The following is an 18,986-nucleotide window of genomic DNA, read 5'->3' as shown; positions in this document are numbered from 1 at the left end:
GCTTGGGGACAGTTTTTCCCCATCACTTTGCTGGTCACCTAAATTTCACAGGGCTGTCTATTATGCATGTACACGTTTTGAGATCCAGAATTTAACCTTTTTTTAAAAAAAACAGGCAATAAATTCGTACTTTCTGAATAACCAAATGTTTATTTGATAGCCCTGCAGCCCAAATTGTACCCCATTAATTTTTTAAATAGAATTTGTAAATTAGCACCAAGCAGATGCCTTCTTTATTTGGCTGCCTTTTTGTTTCTATAGAGCTGCATGGAAGCAAGTAACATTCAATAAACTACGGAGGAGAAGATCAAGATGGGGCAATATTAAGCAAGGGTGAATCTTCCAGATACTATTTACTAAAGAACACACAAATTCCTTGGAGTTATGCAAGGTTGGGCAACAATTTCCTTAACTTGGAAGCTGGATTTATCCCACGGCGTGAAGAGCTACTGCTTTTCGCATCAGTCGCTCAGTTAGTGGCGAGTTTGGTCTGAGTTCATCACGTTCTATAAGGAGGCACCTAAAGAACAAAGGGACAAAACTCTTGAAACATTTTATCTTGAGCAGAAGAACTTTTTTAAACCCGAAGCTTCCTCAGACTTCCCCAGATAAGACCTGGAAGGGCCGGGTGAAAAGAAGTGCAACTTTCTTGGCAGACCTCAAAGGTAGCTATAAAACCACACCTGGGAGGAATTTCATGAACCGTCTAGCTAGCCCAGGGTTTCTGGACCTCAGTAACTTTCAATGGGTGGACTTCAAATCCCAGAATTCCACAGCTGGAAATCCATAGAGATATGCTCCAGTTGCAACCATTTGTTTAGTGGCCATTCAAAATTACAAGGTCTTCAAGAATAGGCTGGGTAGCCATCTGTCAACTGGGCAACTACGGCCCCCTTACAACCCGTTTGCCTTCATGGTGGCTCAGGAATTCTGGGAGTTGAAGTTCACCGTCTGTAAGGGAGCCTTAGTTGCCCATCCCTGCTGTAGTGGATCCTGGCTGAACATGGGGTTGGACTAAACACTAAAGGATATCTTAAAAGTGCATTACAACTCTGATTCCATGAAGAAACTAACTGTTGCCAATTCAGCTAATCAACATCAACAGAATTCAACACAAGTATCTATCATTGGAGAATTTTTCAAAACTCATTTTAATTTTTCAGCCAAATCACCTTATCACGCCTTCAAAAATAATTTAATAAATGACCGTACCTACTAATCCTGGTTAATCAAATCAAATTCCCCATTACAGGTCAGTGATCTGGACTAAATAAAAACTACAGAGTAAACTACAAAATAGTTCATCTTAAAAAAAAAACTAAGCAGGACTGTTTGGTCCCAGCAGTCAATCCCACATCTGTGGATCACACTGAGAAATCAGAAAAACATCTTGAAATAGGGACAAGATGATAAAAGAGAACAAGGCGTCTCCAGGCAGTCGCAAGCCTCCAGCTGGAATTGAGGAAAGCTGTTAGCTTTTTTGGTAATACCAAAATGGTTTAGATTGCATTTCCGGGCAGATACAATTTAACTGCAAGTTAATTAATAGCAGGGGATGGGCTAATAATCATTCTCTAATGGGAGTCTGTAACGAACTGTACGCATTCAAAATAAAAGCAAAAAGTTCTTGCCTTCTTTCATATAATAACAGATGTTCATGTCTCCTCCAAAGAAAATGGACTTCCTTGCTATCTGGTGGTGGCTGCAGAACTTTCCGCCACGTCAACCATTCAGAAACTGAATCCCTGATCCTCTTGCTGATTGCAACCAGGATTCACCTCTACGTTCATTGCTGTCTTTCAGCCAGGTAAAATCCAGAATCCAGCACATGTTGTACTTACCTAGCAAGTCTTTGGTTGGCTTTAGATTCAGCTTTTAAAGCAGCGTGAATCAGGAACTGGGCAAAAATATCTCTCTGGAAGAGAAGGAGATGTAGAAGAGATGTAGTTATTCCTAGCAAGGTGACTGCAGGGTGAGCGTCTGGAACCGATTAGGTGTAAAGGCAAAGGAAGCTTGCAGCAGTTACCCAATATAGAATTAGAAAGGAAAGGAGTGTCTGCCTTTCCAAAATTTTATTTTTAAATCAACGGCCTCTGCTCTGGGCTCTAAGGTGGAAAGTGGTGCTGAGGATGAATTATACTCATGCTTGCTGCTCAGGTTGGCAAACCCTCAGACTGCAACATCTGCAGCGGAAGGTTGGAAAAAGTCAAGATATTGGCCAGGATGAAGCTCCGCCTCTTTTTTGACATCCGTTGCATACACGAAAAAAGAGGTGGGCTTTTGATGACATGGTCTCGGCCACCCTCTGGACCTGTTTGATTTCCCCCCCCCATGAATACCCCCCTACTTAGGCTAATAGAATCAAGATCACATGAAGTATTAATACCACTTTACAATGCCTTGGTAAGGCCACACTTGGAAGACTGCACCCAAGTGTTAGGAAGATCGCAAAATGGGTGTTCCGGTCCCACCAGCCAGCTGAAGGCCTTCCATTCTGCATGCGGCATGCCCCTGGAGGCGGGGGGCCCTGGAAACCAGGGTCGAGGAGCCCATCTGACACTTTATTCAAATGACATCTTGGGTCTTTACTGAGTTTCCAAACCTAAGTTATGGATCTCTTGCGCTTCTCAGTCACTCTTGATTTGTGTATGTGTGTAGGACACAACTTCCTGAGGTCTCCCACCCCTAACAGGATAAACCAGTAAATTTCTCAACCAGGGCCACTTTGGGGTGCGTGGGACTACAACTCCCAGAATTCTTCAGCCAGCCTAATTAAAGTGGCCCAGGCTGGGAAACCCTGGGATAAAGGGACAAAACACTTACGAAAACGCCAGCAAAACCTGGTTCCCTCCTCACCTGGGCGTCGCTCCCTCCTATCTTAACCACCTGATATCGAATGGGGTACAGCAGCTCCACCACCCTGTCGTAATGTCCCTGGTCAAACTCCACAAAGGCTTGGAGAAGAGGCAGCCCCAGACTGGGAACCAGGCGCAGCTCGTCATCTTCGTTGGGCGTCCTAGGAAAGAGACCCAGATGGGAAGCGACCCGTGTGAAATTGGGCCATTAATAGCCCCGAAGGAAAACATTTCTCACTGGCACTGCAAGGGCAGAGAGCCCAGAGGAAGTCCCAAGCAAAGAAGGTTCAAATCTGTCACTGTAGGCAACCCTTGACTTACAGCCATTCATTTAGCAACGGTTTGAAGTTGCCACACTGAAAACAGAGGCAACCACCGGAACACCCCAAAAGTCAAATGATAAAAATTTGGACAACCAGCATGCATTTAAGATGGTTCAGGGTCACCATGATTGACATTTGTCACCTTCCCAGACAACTTCCGGCACACAAAGTCAATGGGAGAAGCTGGCTTCACTTAATGACATGATTCACTTAACAACTGCAGCAATTCGCTTAACAACCATGGCAAAAAAGGTCATAAACTTATTCGTGACTCACTGAATGACTGCCTCGTGTTGCTGGAAGTGCATCAGAGATCCCACTGAGTTCTTTTGCCTGATGATTGGGCAACATTCCTCAGATTTGGCAGGTTAAGACTGAATTTATATTTTTATGGGCAGCCATGCTTGATATCAACAGCACTTCAAGCTCATTAAGAAGCTGAACACAGTGAAAAGCTGCAGGCTTTTTTCTCGTCAACGGTGACAAAAAAGGTCGTAAAATGGGGCATAACTCACTTAACAAACATCTCACTTAACGACAGAAAATTTGGGCTCAATTGTGGTTCTAAGTAGAGGACAAGAAGGTTGTAAAATTGGGTGCGACTCATTTAACGGCCGCCTTGGTTAGCCACAATATTCTACTCCCCATTGTAACCTGAAGTCAAAGACGTCCTGTAGTTCTTGGAAAAGAACGGGTGACCCCCATTTGCAGACTAGTCCAGGAAACCAAAACAGCCCCCCTTCCTTCCACTGGCTTTATGAAGATGCTCCTCTTAAACAGCCCACGTTTAAGGCCACGGAGGCCTCCTGCCAGGAGGCTGGGTCACTTACTGGACCAGGTCCCGTAAAGTGGTGAGAAGCTCACGGGAGGTTTTTTCATCCTGAGCACCCAGGGAGGCCATCAGAAAGTGGACATCGTTGAAGATCAAGGTGTGGTCCTGCGCGTGTCTCTTCGTCACCTGGTTTACGGCTTCCCACCTGTCACCCACCTGCACCCCTAGGAAGAGAGGAGGACTTTATGTCTGAGAACTGGCCAGCCTCCCCGTGAGCGAGCTGGGGGGGGCAATATAAGTGTCTGAGTCACTTATAAAGTCACTTATAAAGTCACCGCTTTGTACACTTTGCAGCCTCCGTCTGCTGGGGGCCAATTCTGGGCTCAGCAGTCTCCGGGTGAAAACCGGTTCCCTCCCCCCAAGACGGACTCCGCTCTGCCCCCTCCCCACTTGGGAGCCAGGAGCTCCCCTTGCTCCTTTCTGGCAAGCAAGAACTGCCAGCCTTTGCCCCCCCCCAAGAGAACTGTGCTCACTCCTCTTGCCCCCCCCCACCCCCACCCACCCGCTGCGTGTCTGAAGCTCAAGGCAGAGGTCATGCTTGCTTTGTTGTCAGACTGCCACCTTGTGATTATTTTGTGGGTTATTTTATCATTGTTTTGATTAATTTCATTAAACAAAACAGAATAGAATAAGAGCAGAATAATAGAATAGAATAACAGAACAGAATAAAACTAGAGTAGAGTAGAGTAGAATAACAGAACAGAACAGAACAGGATAGTATAGAACAGGACTAGAACAGAACAAAATAGAACAGGAATAGAACAGAACAGGAACAGAATGGAAAGACATAGAATGGGATGGGATAGACTAGACTGGATTGGGATGGGATAGGGCGAGATGGGATGGGATACAACAGAACGGAACAGAATAGAATAGAACAGAGCTGGAAGGGACCTTGGAGGTCTTCTAGTCCAGCCCCCTGCTCAAGCAGGACACCCTATACCATTCCAGACAATGGCTGTCCAGCCTCTTCTTAAAAACCTCCAGTGATGGAGCGCCCAGGATTTCTGGGGGCAAGCAGTTCCACCGGTTAATTGTCCTCACTGTCAGGAAGTTTCTCCTGAATTCCAGGTTGCTTCTCTCCTTGGTCAGTTTCCAACAGAAGAGAACATAACTCAGCCTTCCTCAGCTGCTCACTCTTGTCCAATTAAACACAACTCACCAATGGGTCCCACCCAGTTGACAGTTTTCAACACACTGAGCTGAACAAATCTTTTCGTTTGACAGGGAATATAAATATGAACTTAAACCGTCAAGAAGAAGGTGAAGCAAAACGAAGGAGATCTCTTCCGGAAGACATTTAGAAAATATATGTAGTAAAACTCTTTTTTTTACCTTCTAATTCAAGCCTACACAGCATGGAGCAGTTGTCAACCGCGTCCAGCATGGTCCCACTCAGCTGCAAGCTGGGCGCAACCTGCAAACCCCAAATCATTAAGAGTTTAGACTGGGCTATTTTTGGGGGGGGGGGAAGGATAGCATTGTTTTGACTGTTCAATTTCCTCAACAGCTATCAAAATAAAGGTAGTTTTTTTCCTCTTCCTGTATCCTTACTCCTACTTTGCGTTTCCTCTACCCCTATGATTCCTGCTTAAAAGAAAGGATTTCACAGAAGGCAGAAAGCCCTTTAAGTGAAGAGTTAGGCAGTGCACAAATTTTGTTATTTTTTCCAGGCTACTGCAACCCCAAATAACCAATAAAGTGCACACATGCTAGTACCCTCAAGGGAGAAGAAACATCGTCTACCCACAAGAAAATGGGCCTCGGTATATCAAGTGCACAGGAGAGCCACAAAAACCACAATTTGCTGCAGCACAGATTTTTTCTCTCTCGCACTTTTCTCAGACTAAACAAGCACCGACTCATACACAACCGACCGCAGGGTAGTGTAGGACTGTCAGAGCTGGACTGCTGAATCTGGACTGTCTCTAACTGGCAGTAGAGATACGGAGATACGGAGACCTCCAACTCCAGAGAGAAGTCGAACACCCCAGACTGATTTAACAACTCAACAAAAGACTAACCCCCCCCTCCCCGCCCCAGTGGTCCCCTGTGACAAGAGATTGTGTAACCTGGTGTACACAGAAGTGTGTCTTTACCTCTGAAGAACTCTCTCGTTACGTACTCAGGAGCATGTATTATTATTTTAAAAAAGCAGCACCTATCATGTAAATCATATTGGCATGCTCAATTTGCAGATCCAGTTTTATTTTGTACAAAAATGTAATTATTTTGCAGGAAGAAAACTCCCTGCTTTGAGTGCAACCGATAAGAATAAGGTTAAAGCAAGGAATCTAGTACTTACGTGGGTGTCATAAATTGTCAAAGCGGCCTCATAATCACCCTGCGCAGACAATAATATTAGCAAGGAGGAAGGGGAGGAAGGAGTCATCAGAATTTTAATTTCTCAATATTCCAACCCCAGCAACCCCTTGTCCTACTTGCAATTACTGAGCACTGGGATCCGAAAGAAAATGGAGAATATAAAAAGCCCAACAAACAATGATTTGTAAACACCACATTTCTGGCCAAGGGAAGAAGGTTTCCTCGGTTCAGCCCCGGGTGCGAGTCTTACTCGCACTGTGGCTGCTGAAATCACTGCCACCATCAGCTTCAGGAATTAGCCACGCATGTGCAACAGGTCCCATCATCCCACTAGAAATACTAAACCAGCACACTCAGCGCAAAACACACAAACCAGATGCCACATCTGCCCCAAGGTCAGCCAAAGCAAAACCCATGATTGACCCTCACGGTTGTGGTGCCCCTTTGAGCTTTCTGAACTGCTGGCGAATGCCTTGATTCCATCCAAGTTGCGCATCAAAAGCAAGGTTGACTCTCACAAAAAGGGGATGATTAACATCTTGTTCTATTTCTACTACTTTGAGATGATACCAGCTCTCCCCTTCTCATATGCCTTTGACCCCTTCTGAAAGGATAGATAGTGGTGGAAAAGTCCACTTACCTTTTCAATAAAATATAACGCCCAGTGCCAATAATTGTGGCAAGCAAGCAGGTCAGAGTCCTGGAATGGAGAAAGCACAATTACCGTAAGATAGAAAGTTGTTCTGGTGCAAGCAGAAGAGAAACGCCCTCCAGAAGTACATTATCGGAAGCTATCATTAGAGAAACGCCCGGATGATCAACCCAAGGCCAAAGAGTTTGGTCTACTAGGCTGATGTTCCAGATGTGATACGCTCCCCCATCCCTCTCCTGATGTTGACAGTCCCTGTTGCAATATTCATTCTTAGAATAGTCTGCTAAGGTAGATCAGGATGTAAACTTCCATATTCCTGAAGAATAGGTTTAAGCCTAGGCCGCCTTGGCTCTTTTATGACTCGTGGACTTCAAATCCCAGAATTCCTCAGCCAGCATAGCTGGGAGTCGAAGTCCACGAGTCATAAAAGAGCCAAGGCGGCCTAGCCCTGGCTTAAGCAAGCAGCGTCTTGGCCAAGACCTGCCCCCAGAGTGGCGACAGTGACGAGATCCGAATGGAGTTTTCTCACTATCAATCCTTTGGCTGCTTCCCTGATGGATCACCAAACATCAACCATTTCATTTCCTTGCCTATTTTGGTTTTCCAATCTGTCTCCTGTGAAGTATCCAGGGACAGCAAAGCTGATCACACACAAGACGCCAATAATAAGCCAAGCATCCAAAGTGCAACAAAAATCTAGGATATTGATAAAATCACTCCAAATCTGCTAGCGGTCTGCAGCTACCACTGAATCCGCTCTCCAAAAGGCACTGCAGAAGATACGCATAAAAGAGAGGCGGTGCTTCAGTCACCACCCTGACTCTTTCAACCAACCTGCAGCTACCCTATAAGGAGCCACTGTTGCCACATAATGCGACACGTGGCAAAAAGTGCCACGAACCCTTCAGGGTCAGAGGAAGCTGGTGGCCATTTTAGAAAAAACAAATAAGTAGACGGTTACCTTCCAGTTGTTTTCCGTTTGCCTCATGAACGCCAGCCCACCCTTATAATCCGCTGTCATTTCATTCACGTGAGCCAAAGCATGGACAGACCAAGCATCCCTCGGATTGATGGCTAAAGCCTAATTGAAGAATGCAGGGGAAAGAAAATGGTGCGTTCTGAGGAAGCTTCGTGTAAGACTTGGCTAGATTTTTCATGAGTGACACGGTGGAGAACCCCAAACCCAGATTCAGCTGAGCAAGGTGTAAAGGGGGGCACAGCTGGGGTTTGGGGATGAGGAAGGAAGCATTAAGGGGAGTGTGGCGGAAAAGATCACAAATCCTGAGACAGACAGAATCACAAAAGAGAAATTCGTAAGAACTCCATCTTGATTTTGTTTAGTGTAAGATGGGACAGAGCAGAACCCGGCCAAGCTTTCAGTCAGGCCAAGCCTTATTCTAATAAAAAGCATCGCTTAAATCCTTGCTGCGTACGTTTCTTAACCTGGGCCACCTCACAGTGCTAACGTCAATCTTGAAAGCTTTCCAGGTTTCCTTCTCTCCCAGAACTAAGGTGAACTCCTTTCTCACATTTCCCTCTTTCTCACGACTGTGTAACATATTGTGCAAGTCTATTGCAAAAGTCCCCTTAAACTTGTTCACGCCTTCTCCATGCCAGAGATCATCTTGACGTTCCTTTATCCTGGGCTAGCTAGTATATTAGCAGAAAGTTCCTCAGGGTTCCAGGAAGAAATGCAGCTGGAGACTTCAGAAAACCCTCTAAGCTGAGGAAGAGAAGAATAAGCCAAGTCTGGGTCAGCTCAGGAGAGACCCAACTCTGCGCATGCCCTCTCTAGAGGCTCCCTTGGGCAATGCTGGGTCCTCTCCTGGAGGACTTCTGAAGGCCCCTCTTCCCCCAAGGAGAACAATTAAGTTTGGACTCAGCAACAAAACCTCAAATGAGGACAAGCAAAGCTTCCATCCCATCCTCCTTCCACCTGGTCAGTTACTAGGATGTCACTCTTTCTCCCTCTCTGTCAATCCCGCTGGGATCATAATATCCCTCCAAATGCTCCCGTAGACTTTTTTCCCCCCTATAGAGGAGGGTGACGTGCTCCAGTTAGAGAAGAAGACACAATGCTGAGACAATCTTCTTAAAGCTGAGCATCAGTTCTGTCTCCTCTTTGCTCCTGGGAGCAAAAATCTGGGTGGCATCAACATTTTGGAAATCTCAAAGGAATCTCCTCTGTTGAGCTCTTAGGAAATTAAGATGGCCTCATCTGCCACCAAGAGCCACGCTCACGCACCCACGGTAGCAAAAAATCAGAGCATGTTTGATAGTGCCGCCAACAGATTTTATTTAAAGGCTAAAGCTCTTTCTGCATCCGAGGATGGAATTCCTGGAAACTTCGGCCTTTGAATAAACTGCGTGGCTCAGAGAGATATTACCGGTCTCTTCTGATTCCCCCCCCCCCCCCCCTCAGCTTCTCTGCCAAAAAATGAAGGGCAGGATTCTCCATTGGCACGGGTCTGCGTCTCCTTTCCATTACCTCAAAGGCCATCTTCTGAGCACGGAAATAGAAGTTGGTTTCGACCAGGCCGAAGGCGTACATGCCTTTTATGTAGCTAAAGGGAAAAGGGGAAAGTTTCACACAGAGGCTGATCAGCGGCGCTTGGATACGCCTCTTCAAAGCAACATTTCTGACTTTTGCTGAGAGGCAAAGTCCATCTGGCTTTGGGTTAGAGGTCCCTGAATTCCCAAACCAGATCAAGTTAAGCAACTGCACAATATCTTAACTTTGGGGTTTATCTTGAGGGGCCACGGTGTGTCTCCCCTCTCCCTGCCCCCTCCGGGGGATGAATCTGGAGTCTGCTGAAGGTGAGCAGGTGGCCCCTTCAGGAAGCCCCCCGAGGTCGGGGGTGGCAGGAAGGCAGAAGGACAGGAAGGCGTGGGTCGGACTACAAGACCTCCAAGGACCCTTCCAACTCTCTTATTCTGCATTCTACTCTTTGTGCTTTAGCAAGACGGGTAAACCTGGGCCACTGTCTGTTTAGGGCCCGTGTTCTGTCTGAACGTGGGTTAATTGAACACGGTTAATATATTCATCCAGGATGAATGCTGAGTAGATGGATTTTTTTTCTGTGTTTCATCACAAGCTTCGCCACAGTCTTCCTAATGGAATCCTGGTTCATTCCATTCTTTCCCAGACCTTCTCCCCAATTCTTTCACCTTCCATTGTGTTTGTTTAACACACACACACACACAGAGAGACTGTTAATGAGGGGAAGCTAGAGAACTTTGGGCTAAGGGGCATTTCTGGAAAGGGAAACCGTGTCGCACAATGCAGGCGGTGAGGTTGTGATGTCACAATGCATGCAACATCACTGGGGCTTATAACAATGTGGGAAGGGAAACAGGGGAAAAAGCAGGGAAGAAAGAAAACGGAAGAGGCTTAAACTGTGCACAGAACCCCTTGCACACTGGAGCCCTTTGTGCGACACCAGTGGAAAAATAATAGCTTGGGGAACACGTGGAGCCAGAATGGCGTTTCGGTTCTAAACCGGAATCCCACCGATTCACTTTTGCACTCTTGGATTAAGAAGTGGGAAACCTCAAAGGCCTTAATTGTTTTTTTAAGCCAAGGAACACCTTAGTTCAGAAGCAAAACTGCCTCACCTGCTAAGAGGAATATCTGGAGTCCAGTAACGATAAACCCGGGCAACGGAGTCTCTCATTTGATCCTGGGCCCCCAAATAAAAATACGCATCGTGGGCAAATTTTAAGGCCAGCATGTCGGTCGGATTGCTCTGCAGGATTTGTTCCCACGTATCACAGGCTTGGTACATCTGCCTGCAGAGGACAAAAGTTGACAAATGAGTGTCCACGCGAGGCTGTAAGTATAGGTAGTCCTCAATCTACGGCCACAATGGGGTCCAAAACTGATGTTGCTAAGTGAGAAATTTGTTAAATGAGTTTTGCCCGATTTTACAACTTTCCTTGCCACATTTGTGAAGCGAATCACTGCAGTTGTTAAATTAATAACACGGTGGTTAAGTGGATCTGGCCTCCCCGTTGACTTCGCTCATCCGAAGGTCGCAAAAGGGGATGGCCTGTCTCTGGGACGCTGCAACCATCATTAAATGTGAGTCAGGCAAGAGACCAGAATATAAACCGACGGCAAACCCCGCTCCTTACTAGCCCTGATGATGTTACCTAGTTAGGGTAACGTCTGCAAGGAGACAGGCAGGCTCGGAGACCACCCAGGAGCCCCTCACTGCAAACCCTTTGTGGAGGAGAGAGACGGCCTGAACTCTGAACACTCCAAACAGGCTTTGCTGGAGAAAGAGCTGAGTTCAAAACGTTCCTGTTTGTCCAGATAAGCACGGCCCCTTAGAGCATGCGGAGAAAGTGCCCGGCCTGCACTTCCTTGGGAGACAGAAGTTTCAGTTCAAAACCACAGAGCTTAGTGCAATGGTCAAGAGATACGGTCAAGCTGTTATCGGTCAAGGGCAAAAATCAATGGAGCACAAAACCGCGAACCAGAAATCCACCCCAAAGGGGGAAGAGACTTCACGGTGTCGCCATCTGCAACGGAGGCCTCGGAGAGAAGCTACTCATTCTATGGATGTCTACAGACCGAGATTTGACCGCAAGTGCAAAATGCGATTCATCCAAAGAACAACTTACCCACGAGCGAAGAGCTCCAGGGCAGACACGTGCAGTTTCTCTCGCTCAGTCAGTGGCTGAGAGTGTGAAAGGGACACCGTGTTCTTGATGGCATCATCCAGTTTCTTGTCCAGCCGCACTGAACTCCCGGTACCAACCAGAACCAGGCCGTTGGCCATCACGTTGCCCATGACTGCAAAGGAAGGTCAGAAAGGTTTTTCAAGTCTATAGGCAGCTGAGCAGCAATCAACCAGCCAATGAATCAGCCAAGTAACAATATTTTTACAAAATTAAAAGCTTTATGCTAAGCTTAAAAAGAGTGGCTGTACTATAGGTTATATTTGCCTATTATATTGTAAATGTTTAAAAGATAAAAAGGAAGGAGGGAGGGAGGAAGAAAGAAAGGAATATGAGGGAGGAAGACAGAGAAGGAGGAAAGAAAGAAAGAAAGAAAGAAAGAAAGAAAGAAAGAAAGAAAGAAAGAAAGAAAGAAAGAAAGAAAGAAAGAGGGAGGGAGGGAGGGAGGAAGGAAGGAAGGAAGGAAGGAAGGAAGGAAGGAAGGAAGGAAGGAAGGAAGGAAGGAAGGAAGGAAGGAAGGAAGGAAGGAAGGAAGGAAGGAAGGAAGGAAGGAAGGAAGGAAAGATGAGAGAGGCAGGAAGGAAAGAAGGAAGAAATATGAGGGAGGGAGAGGGAGGGAAGGAGGAAAGAAAGAAAGAAAAAGGAAGATAGATAGATAGATAGATAGATAGATAGATAGATAGATAGATAGATAGATAGATAGATAGATAGATAGATAGATGAGGGAAGGAAGGAAGGAATATGAGGGAGGGAGGGAAGGAAGGAAGGAAGGAAGGAAAGAAGAAAGGAATATGAGGGAGGGAGGGAGGGAGAGAGAGAGGGAAGGAAGGAAGAAAAAAAGAAAGAAAGATGAGGGAGAGAAGGAAGGAAGAAAAAAAGAAAGAAAGATGAGGGAGAGAAGGAAGGAAGGAAGGAAGGAAGGAAGTCAAGACAGTACGCATAGCACTCCACGTTGAATTTTCCTCCATAGCAAATACCCTATGAAGTAACATTGAACAGAGAGAGAAGGGTGGGGGGGGGGCTGACCCAAAGTCCTCCAGGGATGTTCCTCATGTGAGGATGGAGAAGAACCTGGGTATCCCTCCTCCTACTCCATCCCCGCCTCCATCCCCAGTATGACTAATCAACAGTCAGGAAGAAGCTGAAAACTCAAGGCAGAACCAGGTTGAAGGAAGCCGTGCTGAAGCCATGCAGGGTGCAACTCTAGGAGTGTCAACCGGAACCCATTCCCAAATAAATGGGTAAAAAATGGGCAACCTTTCCCATGTCAAGAAGTTACCTCTGCTGTTATACTAGATAACTATTCCAGACCTTCGTGTTCCCTTCATGTTCCCAAGTCGCTTCTGCTCGCCCTGACTCCTGCTCCATTTTATACTGAAGTTTTGAAATTCAGAAGAGGACATCCCGCGTTCCTTTTCTCTAGAATTCTGGGCAGTTCCACATCCCGAACTCTTCTCAGATTTGCTTACCAAAGTTAGGATCCGCAACCTGCAGTTTTGAAAGGGTTCCTTCCAAGCCCCCGAGACTCTGGTCGTTTGTCCAAGTCACATACTGGAATAAAGAAGCGAATGAAGGTAAAGAAAGAAAAAGAAAGAAAAGAATGAAGGGAAAAACTGTAAAGAAAGCCTTTTGTGAAAGAGGTCCAGAATGACAACTTTCACTAAAAAGCCACTTCTTCCAAATATGGAAGCCCAACAAGATATTCTTAAGGTCCCTTTTTTGTTTCTATTCTTATTAAAAAAAATTATTAGTGGATTTTGCTTGGCTTCTGTTTTGTCAGTCATTAACCTGAACACTAGTCTTTCAACTGCTTTCACAAAGCCTTCCAACCATGTCAGAAGTATTAGGTGGAATTACATTAAATTAAATTAATTTGCTTCCAGGATTTCCATGAAAAACGCACAAATTCAGTGTGAATTTATTCAACTTGATTTTGCGCCAGCGCATGTAGGAATTTGCACCCAAACAAATTAAATGTCTTTTTTTAAAAGGGGTCTGATCTGCCCAACCTGACAGAAGAGAAGGTTTGTCTCAGAGATGTCACAAGAGATGTCTTGGGGTTTGCCAAAAAGGTCGCTATGAAGTTAGTATTTTGTGATTTCTTGCAGATTAACCAATGCATTGTGGTACCAGTTTTTCTGCATGGTGTTTTATGATGCTTAAGAAATCTAAGCATGAATGAAGGATCTGTGAAACACGAGGGTCAAGGGAAATAAAACAGGTCAAACACAGTCAGTAACCAATAGCATTAAAGAGTCATTCAGGAAATAGCTATTGGCAAGAACTTGCTCTTTTTTCTGAACGGTTAATGAACACAAGCCACTGTTTAGGAATTAAACCTTTCTCTCCCTTCAGGCACTTTTGAATAAATTGTATTTTAGCCGTCGGCAACCCAAACTCATTATAATAAATCTGTTTGTTCAAGAATGGCTGCCATCTGGCCAGCAATAGCAAGTTCTTGGGGAAAAAAAAGTTCCCCAGTTATTGCCCGGATCTGTCTGACTTGTCTTCCTTTTGTGTGTGCAGCCACTGATAAAGAGAATTCTTAGGGGGGAATTCGCATTTGCTACCCATTCACCATTCACCCCTTCTCCAAAATGTCACACGTGTATATTTCTAATCTAGATAAAATTGTACCCAAGACACCAGTTTGTGCTAGGGATGGGGAGGGGGAGAGAAGAAGCAGGCATCCTCACACACACACACCCACACAAAATATCTTCCCCTACATTTATGAAGTGCTAGGAAGTTTGCAAAAAACCATAACCGGAATCAGAATAACAGAGTTGGGAGGGACCGTGGAGGTCATCTAGTCTCAAGCACAAGGCCCTGTACCGTTGCAGACAAGGGGCTGTCCAGTCTCTTCTTGAAAGTCTCCAGTGATGGGGCGACCGTCAACTTGCTTCTCTATACGGTATAAAACCGCTGGCCATTTCCCCTTTTTCCCCTCCCCTTGTCACAATTCCTGCAATTGACCACTAGTGATAAGAATGCTTATATGCCCCACCCCACCCCCACCCCCGTCCCTTCAGCAACCTCTTCCTCGTTCCCACCTGATTCAACGCAGCATCGAACAGTTTAGAAGCCTCATTACTGGTGGTTGAAAGGATAAGTCCTGCATCCTGCCAGGCCTGGAAAAGATGCAGAATGGAAAACTGAAGCACAAAATTCAGAAGACACACAACGACATTTTTAAGTTCTTGTTTATGCTGCTTCTTTTTTAACAACAAAGAGGCATAAAATCTATGCAACTCTGGTAAATGTTGTATTTTTTCATTACCTCCAATGGATTAAAATATAGTCTGGGTAGTCCCCAACTCACAACCACCTCTGAGCCCAAAACGTCTGTTGCTAAGGAAGACAGTTACGTGAGATTTGACCCATTTTACAACTTTTCTTGCTGCAGTTGTTAAGCTAGTAACATGACTGTTAAGTGAATCTGGCTTTCCTCGCTGATGTCATCAGACGGTTGCAAAAGGGGGTCTCGAGACCCCGGGACAACGCAACTATCATAAACACACACCAGTCGCCAAGCATCCAAATTTTGATCACCTGACCCTGGGGATGCTGCAATGGCCATTAAGTGTGAAAAAGGTCATAAGTCACTTTTTTTTAGTGCCTTTGTACCCTGAGGACTACCTGTACCAACTTTTGGATACTTACATCTGTGCTCATCATTTACTAATTATGGAAGGTTGTTCTACAGGTTGAGCAGAACTGCAATCAAAGATTCTGACACAGCCACAAAAGTGATGGATGTTCTAGCACAGCCGTCCCCAACCTTCCCAGCTTGGTGGCCCAGGCCGGGCAGGGGAGGCACTTAGGAGTGGCGGGTGCACAGCTCCGTCTGTGTGAGCGGCCGGTGGGCAGGCCCCCCACTCACATGAGTGGAGCTACGCACACAAGGGCAACTGCCCTCTGCTCGTGCAAGGGGGTTCGCGTGCTCCCTTTCCTGCCACCCACATGACTGGGGCTTCGCGCATGCATGCTTGCCCATCTCTCCCACGGCCCGGTTTCGGACAGGCCGCGGCACAGTAGAGGTTGGGGACCCCTGCCCTAATCATCTTTGTTGTCTTTTCTGCACTCTTTGCAGCATCTCTACATCCTTTTTATAACATGGTGGCCAAAACCGGATACAATATTCTAAACGTGGTCTTACTAAGGCTTTGTAAAGCAGTACTAATACTTCCCATTATTTTGATTCTATCCCTTTGTTAATGCAACCTATGATTGTGTTGGCTGCCGTCACACACTGCTGGCTTATATTTAAGTGATGGTCCACTAGGACTCCGAGATCCCTCTCACAGATACTGCAATTGAGCCAGGTTTCACCCGATCTGTACCTGTACATTTGTTTTTTTCTTGTCCAAGTGTAAATCCTGACTTTTCTCTACACTGAATTTCATTCTGTTAGACAGTGTTGAAGTTTAAGGTCCACCTGGGTCCTCAGCCTGTCTTCTGGGATGTCAGTTTAGAGTCAACTGCAAATTTGATGGCTTCTCCTTCTATCCCCTTACTGAATGATTGATGAAGCTACTGAAGAGTACTGGGCCTAAAACAGAACCGTTGAGGTTCCCCACGGCTTCCTTTCTTCCATGGAGATGTAGTTCCACTGAGGACCACAGGTTGAGTGCAATTGATGATGGTGTCTATCCCACATTGTTTTACCTTACCAAGAAGTGGGTTGCGGTCTACTTTGTCGAATGCCTTACTGAAAGAGCTTTAATTCATAGCCAGCCCTGCAAATGCCACCGGCTTTTAGCACTGTGAGAATACGTCCTAAGACAAAATTCATCATTATTACACAACTCGGCTTTTGACATTTTTCCCTCGGGAGTTAAAACAGACATAATTGCTTTTCATAACACCACTGCTATTTCTCACCGGGGATGCCAGGCCTGTCAAAAGACACGGCAAGCAGAAGAACGATAAATCTTTTTTTGACCTGAGCGTAACGCCTGCTCACTTCATGTTGCTTTCTTGGCCTCCCCCTTCCCTTCTTCTAGGATGGTCTTTTGATTCTCCAATTAGCACAGGTCTGGGATCTCCTGGTAATCTCCCCTCCAAGTACTTAGAGACCCCCAATCTTGCATAGCTTTATATGTTCAGAAACTCACGCCATCTTCTGCTCCATCCCCTGATCTACTGTTGCTACAATCAATAGTAGCAACCATAATTTCCATAACTAGCAAATAGTGATTGGCCTCTCCCCTCAAAGTTGTAGTGGTTTTATATATATATGTTTTCTGAGGTTTTCGCGGGTGTTTGTATGTAGATCTTTGGTCATTCAGGTTTTTTCCCCACGTAGAATTGAAGGTATAAGAGCAACGTTTCGACGAAATCTCATCCGTCGGATGAGATTTCGTCGAAACGTTGCTCTTATACCTTCAATTCTACATGGGAAAAAACCCGAATGACCAAAGATCTACACACACACACACACACACACACACACACACACACACACATATATATATATATATATATATATATATATATATATATATATATATATATATATATATATATATATATATATACACATATACATATACATATACATATATACATATATACAGTTTAGTCCCAGATTCAGCCTAGCCCAAGGCCATCTACAGGCAATAGCCACAGCAGTGGCAGCTCATATTTGTGTAATTTTTTTGGCTTGCTAACAAGCCAAAAAATTTACACACACACACACACACACACATATCCATCCCACCTTTATTATTCTCGATAAATAACTCAACCACAACAACCCTGTGGGTTGGGCTGAGGGAGGGTGACTGGCCAAAGGTCACCCAGCCGGTTTTCACCTAGAAATCCAGAAACCCTGAGTTCTAGTCCAGCCAGAGTCTGAAAACCATCTGGGAAATGGTTTCCAAACTTCAAAACATTGCCAAGAAATTTCCAAGGAGTCTCCAGGGGTCAAGACTAACTTGAAGGTGAGCGGGCGAGCGAGCGCACGCACACACACTTGCACATGCAGGAGCGCACGTGCACACACAATCACCCACTCGTAGTATTTTCTTCACACACAGCCCTGAAAAAAAATATCTGGCCCGTGAGTAGCTACGGCTGCCTGGCGATGGCTTGCTTTCGGATCAAAGTCCGCCTCCTCACACCCCGCCGTGGCTGGATCCGAACCGAGAGCCTCGTTGACCTGCTCAGCAGCCGAGGTGGCCCACAAGTTGCCCTCCCCTCTCAGCTGACCCCGCGGCGGGCGGGCCGGGGGGCGCTGACCGGCCCGAAGCCACCCCGGAAAGCTCCGGGCTAAAAGGCTGAATCCGAACTCGGCTCCCTAGCTCGCTCGCCGCGCTCGCCTCTGCTCGGCCCCGGGACCCCCGGAGCCCCCCGGCCTCCCAACGCTGATGCGGGCAAGGAAGCCGGGCGGGACCGGAGAGGCCCCCAACGCCCCCCGGCGGGTTCCAGGCGGCTCCTTCGCCGGCGCCGCCCACCCCTGCAGCCGGCCGGGAGGCTCCGGGGCGCCGCAACGGCGGGCAGCCCGGCCCAGAGCCCCAGCGGCCGCCCCGGGACCCCGCCTCGCCCCCGCCTCACCTTGCAGTCCCGCAGCGCCGACATGCCGGCCCGTTTGCCGTCTGCGGAGCGCTGCCCGGCAGCTCCGAGCCGGAGCCAGGAAGGGGCGGGCGGGCAGGCGCCGCCTTCGAAAGGCAGAACCGGCCCGCCCCGGCCCGCCGGGCTCCCTGGCGGCGGTGCGGGGCGAGCGGGCCCGTCGCTCCCCTCCCCCGGGTCTCCTCGGCCGGAGCTCCAGCTCCTCCGGTCCCGCGGAGGGTCCCTTCGGAGGTGCCCGAAGCCGCAGCCCTTGTGGCTGCTCCGTCACCGGAGCCCGAGCATTTGGCTGAAATGGGATAGCCTCTCCTGCTTGCGCAGGGGGTTGGACTAGAAGACCTCCAAGGTCCCTTCCGACTCTGTTATGCTATATACCTAGAACCCAGGAGAAACTTCCTGACAGTTAGAACAATTAACCAGTGGAACAACCTGCCTCCAGAGGTGGTGAATGCTCCAACACTGGAGGTTTTTAAGAAGAGACTGGACAGCCATTTGCCTGAAATGGTATAGGTTTTCCTGCCTGAGCAGGGGGTTGGACTAGATGACCTCCAAGGTCCCTTCCAACTTTATATTATTATTATTATTATTATTATTATTATTATTATTATTATTATTATTATTATTATTATTATTATTATTATTTCTTGTCGGGCAGAAGATTGAATATTTCAAGATTTCACTCGGGAAAGAGTGTCTTGGAATAATAATAATAGTAATAATAGTAATAACAGGAAGAAGGAGGAAGA

The 18,986-nt window shown here is 46.6% G+C and overlaps 1 protein-coding gene across 1 annotated transcript; it reads right to left on the bottom strand.

Moving 5' to 3' along the window:
* Positions 1 to 307: 307 nt before the first annotated feature.
* TTC38 (tetratricopeptide repeat domain 38) lies at positions 308 to 18,295 on the bottom strand. Its single transcript, XM_081330396.1, has 14 exons — positions 18,229 to 18,295; positions 14,724 to 14,801; positions 13,140 to 13,221; positions 11,614 to 11,785; positions 10,603 to 10,776; positions 9,476 to 9,551; positions 7,949 to 8,068; positions 6,976 to 7,035; positions 6,316 to 6,354; positions 5,346 to 5,427; positions 4,009 to 4,174; positions 2,857 to 3,016; positions 1,842 to 1,915; positions 308 to 520 (listed from the first exon to the last, which is right to left on the bottom strand). The coding sequence occupies exons 1-14, from the start codon at positions 18,250 to 18,252 to the stop codon at positions 427 to 429; spliced, it is 1,401 nt and encodes a 466-aa protein (XP_081186522.1). The 5' UTR covers positions 18,253 to 18,295; the 3' UTR covers positions 308 to 426.
* Between the last annotated feature and the right edge of the window lie 691 nt (positions 18,296 to 18,986).

Source organism: Vipera berus, assembly GCF_964194415.1.
Source record: "Vipera berus genome assembly, chromosome: 6".
Taxonomy (NCBI): domain Eukaryota; kingdom Metazoa; phylum Chordata; class Lepidosauria; order Squamata; family Viperidae; genus Vipera; species Vipera berus.
This window is presented reverse-complemented; position numbering and strand designations above follow the sequence as displayed.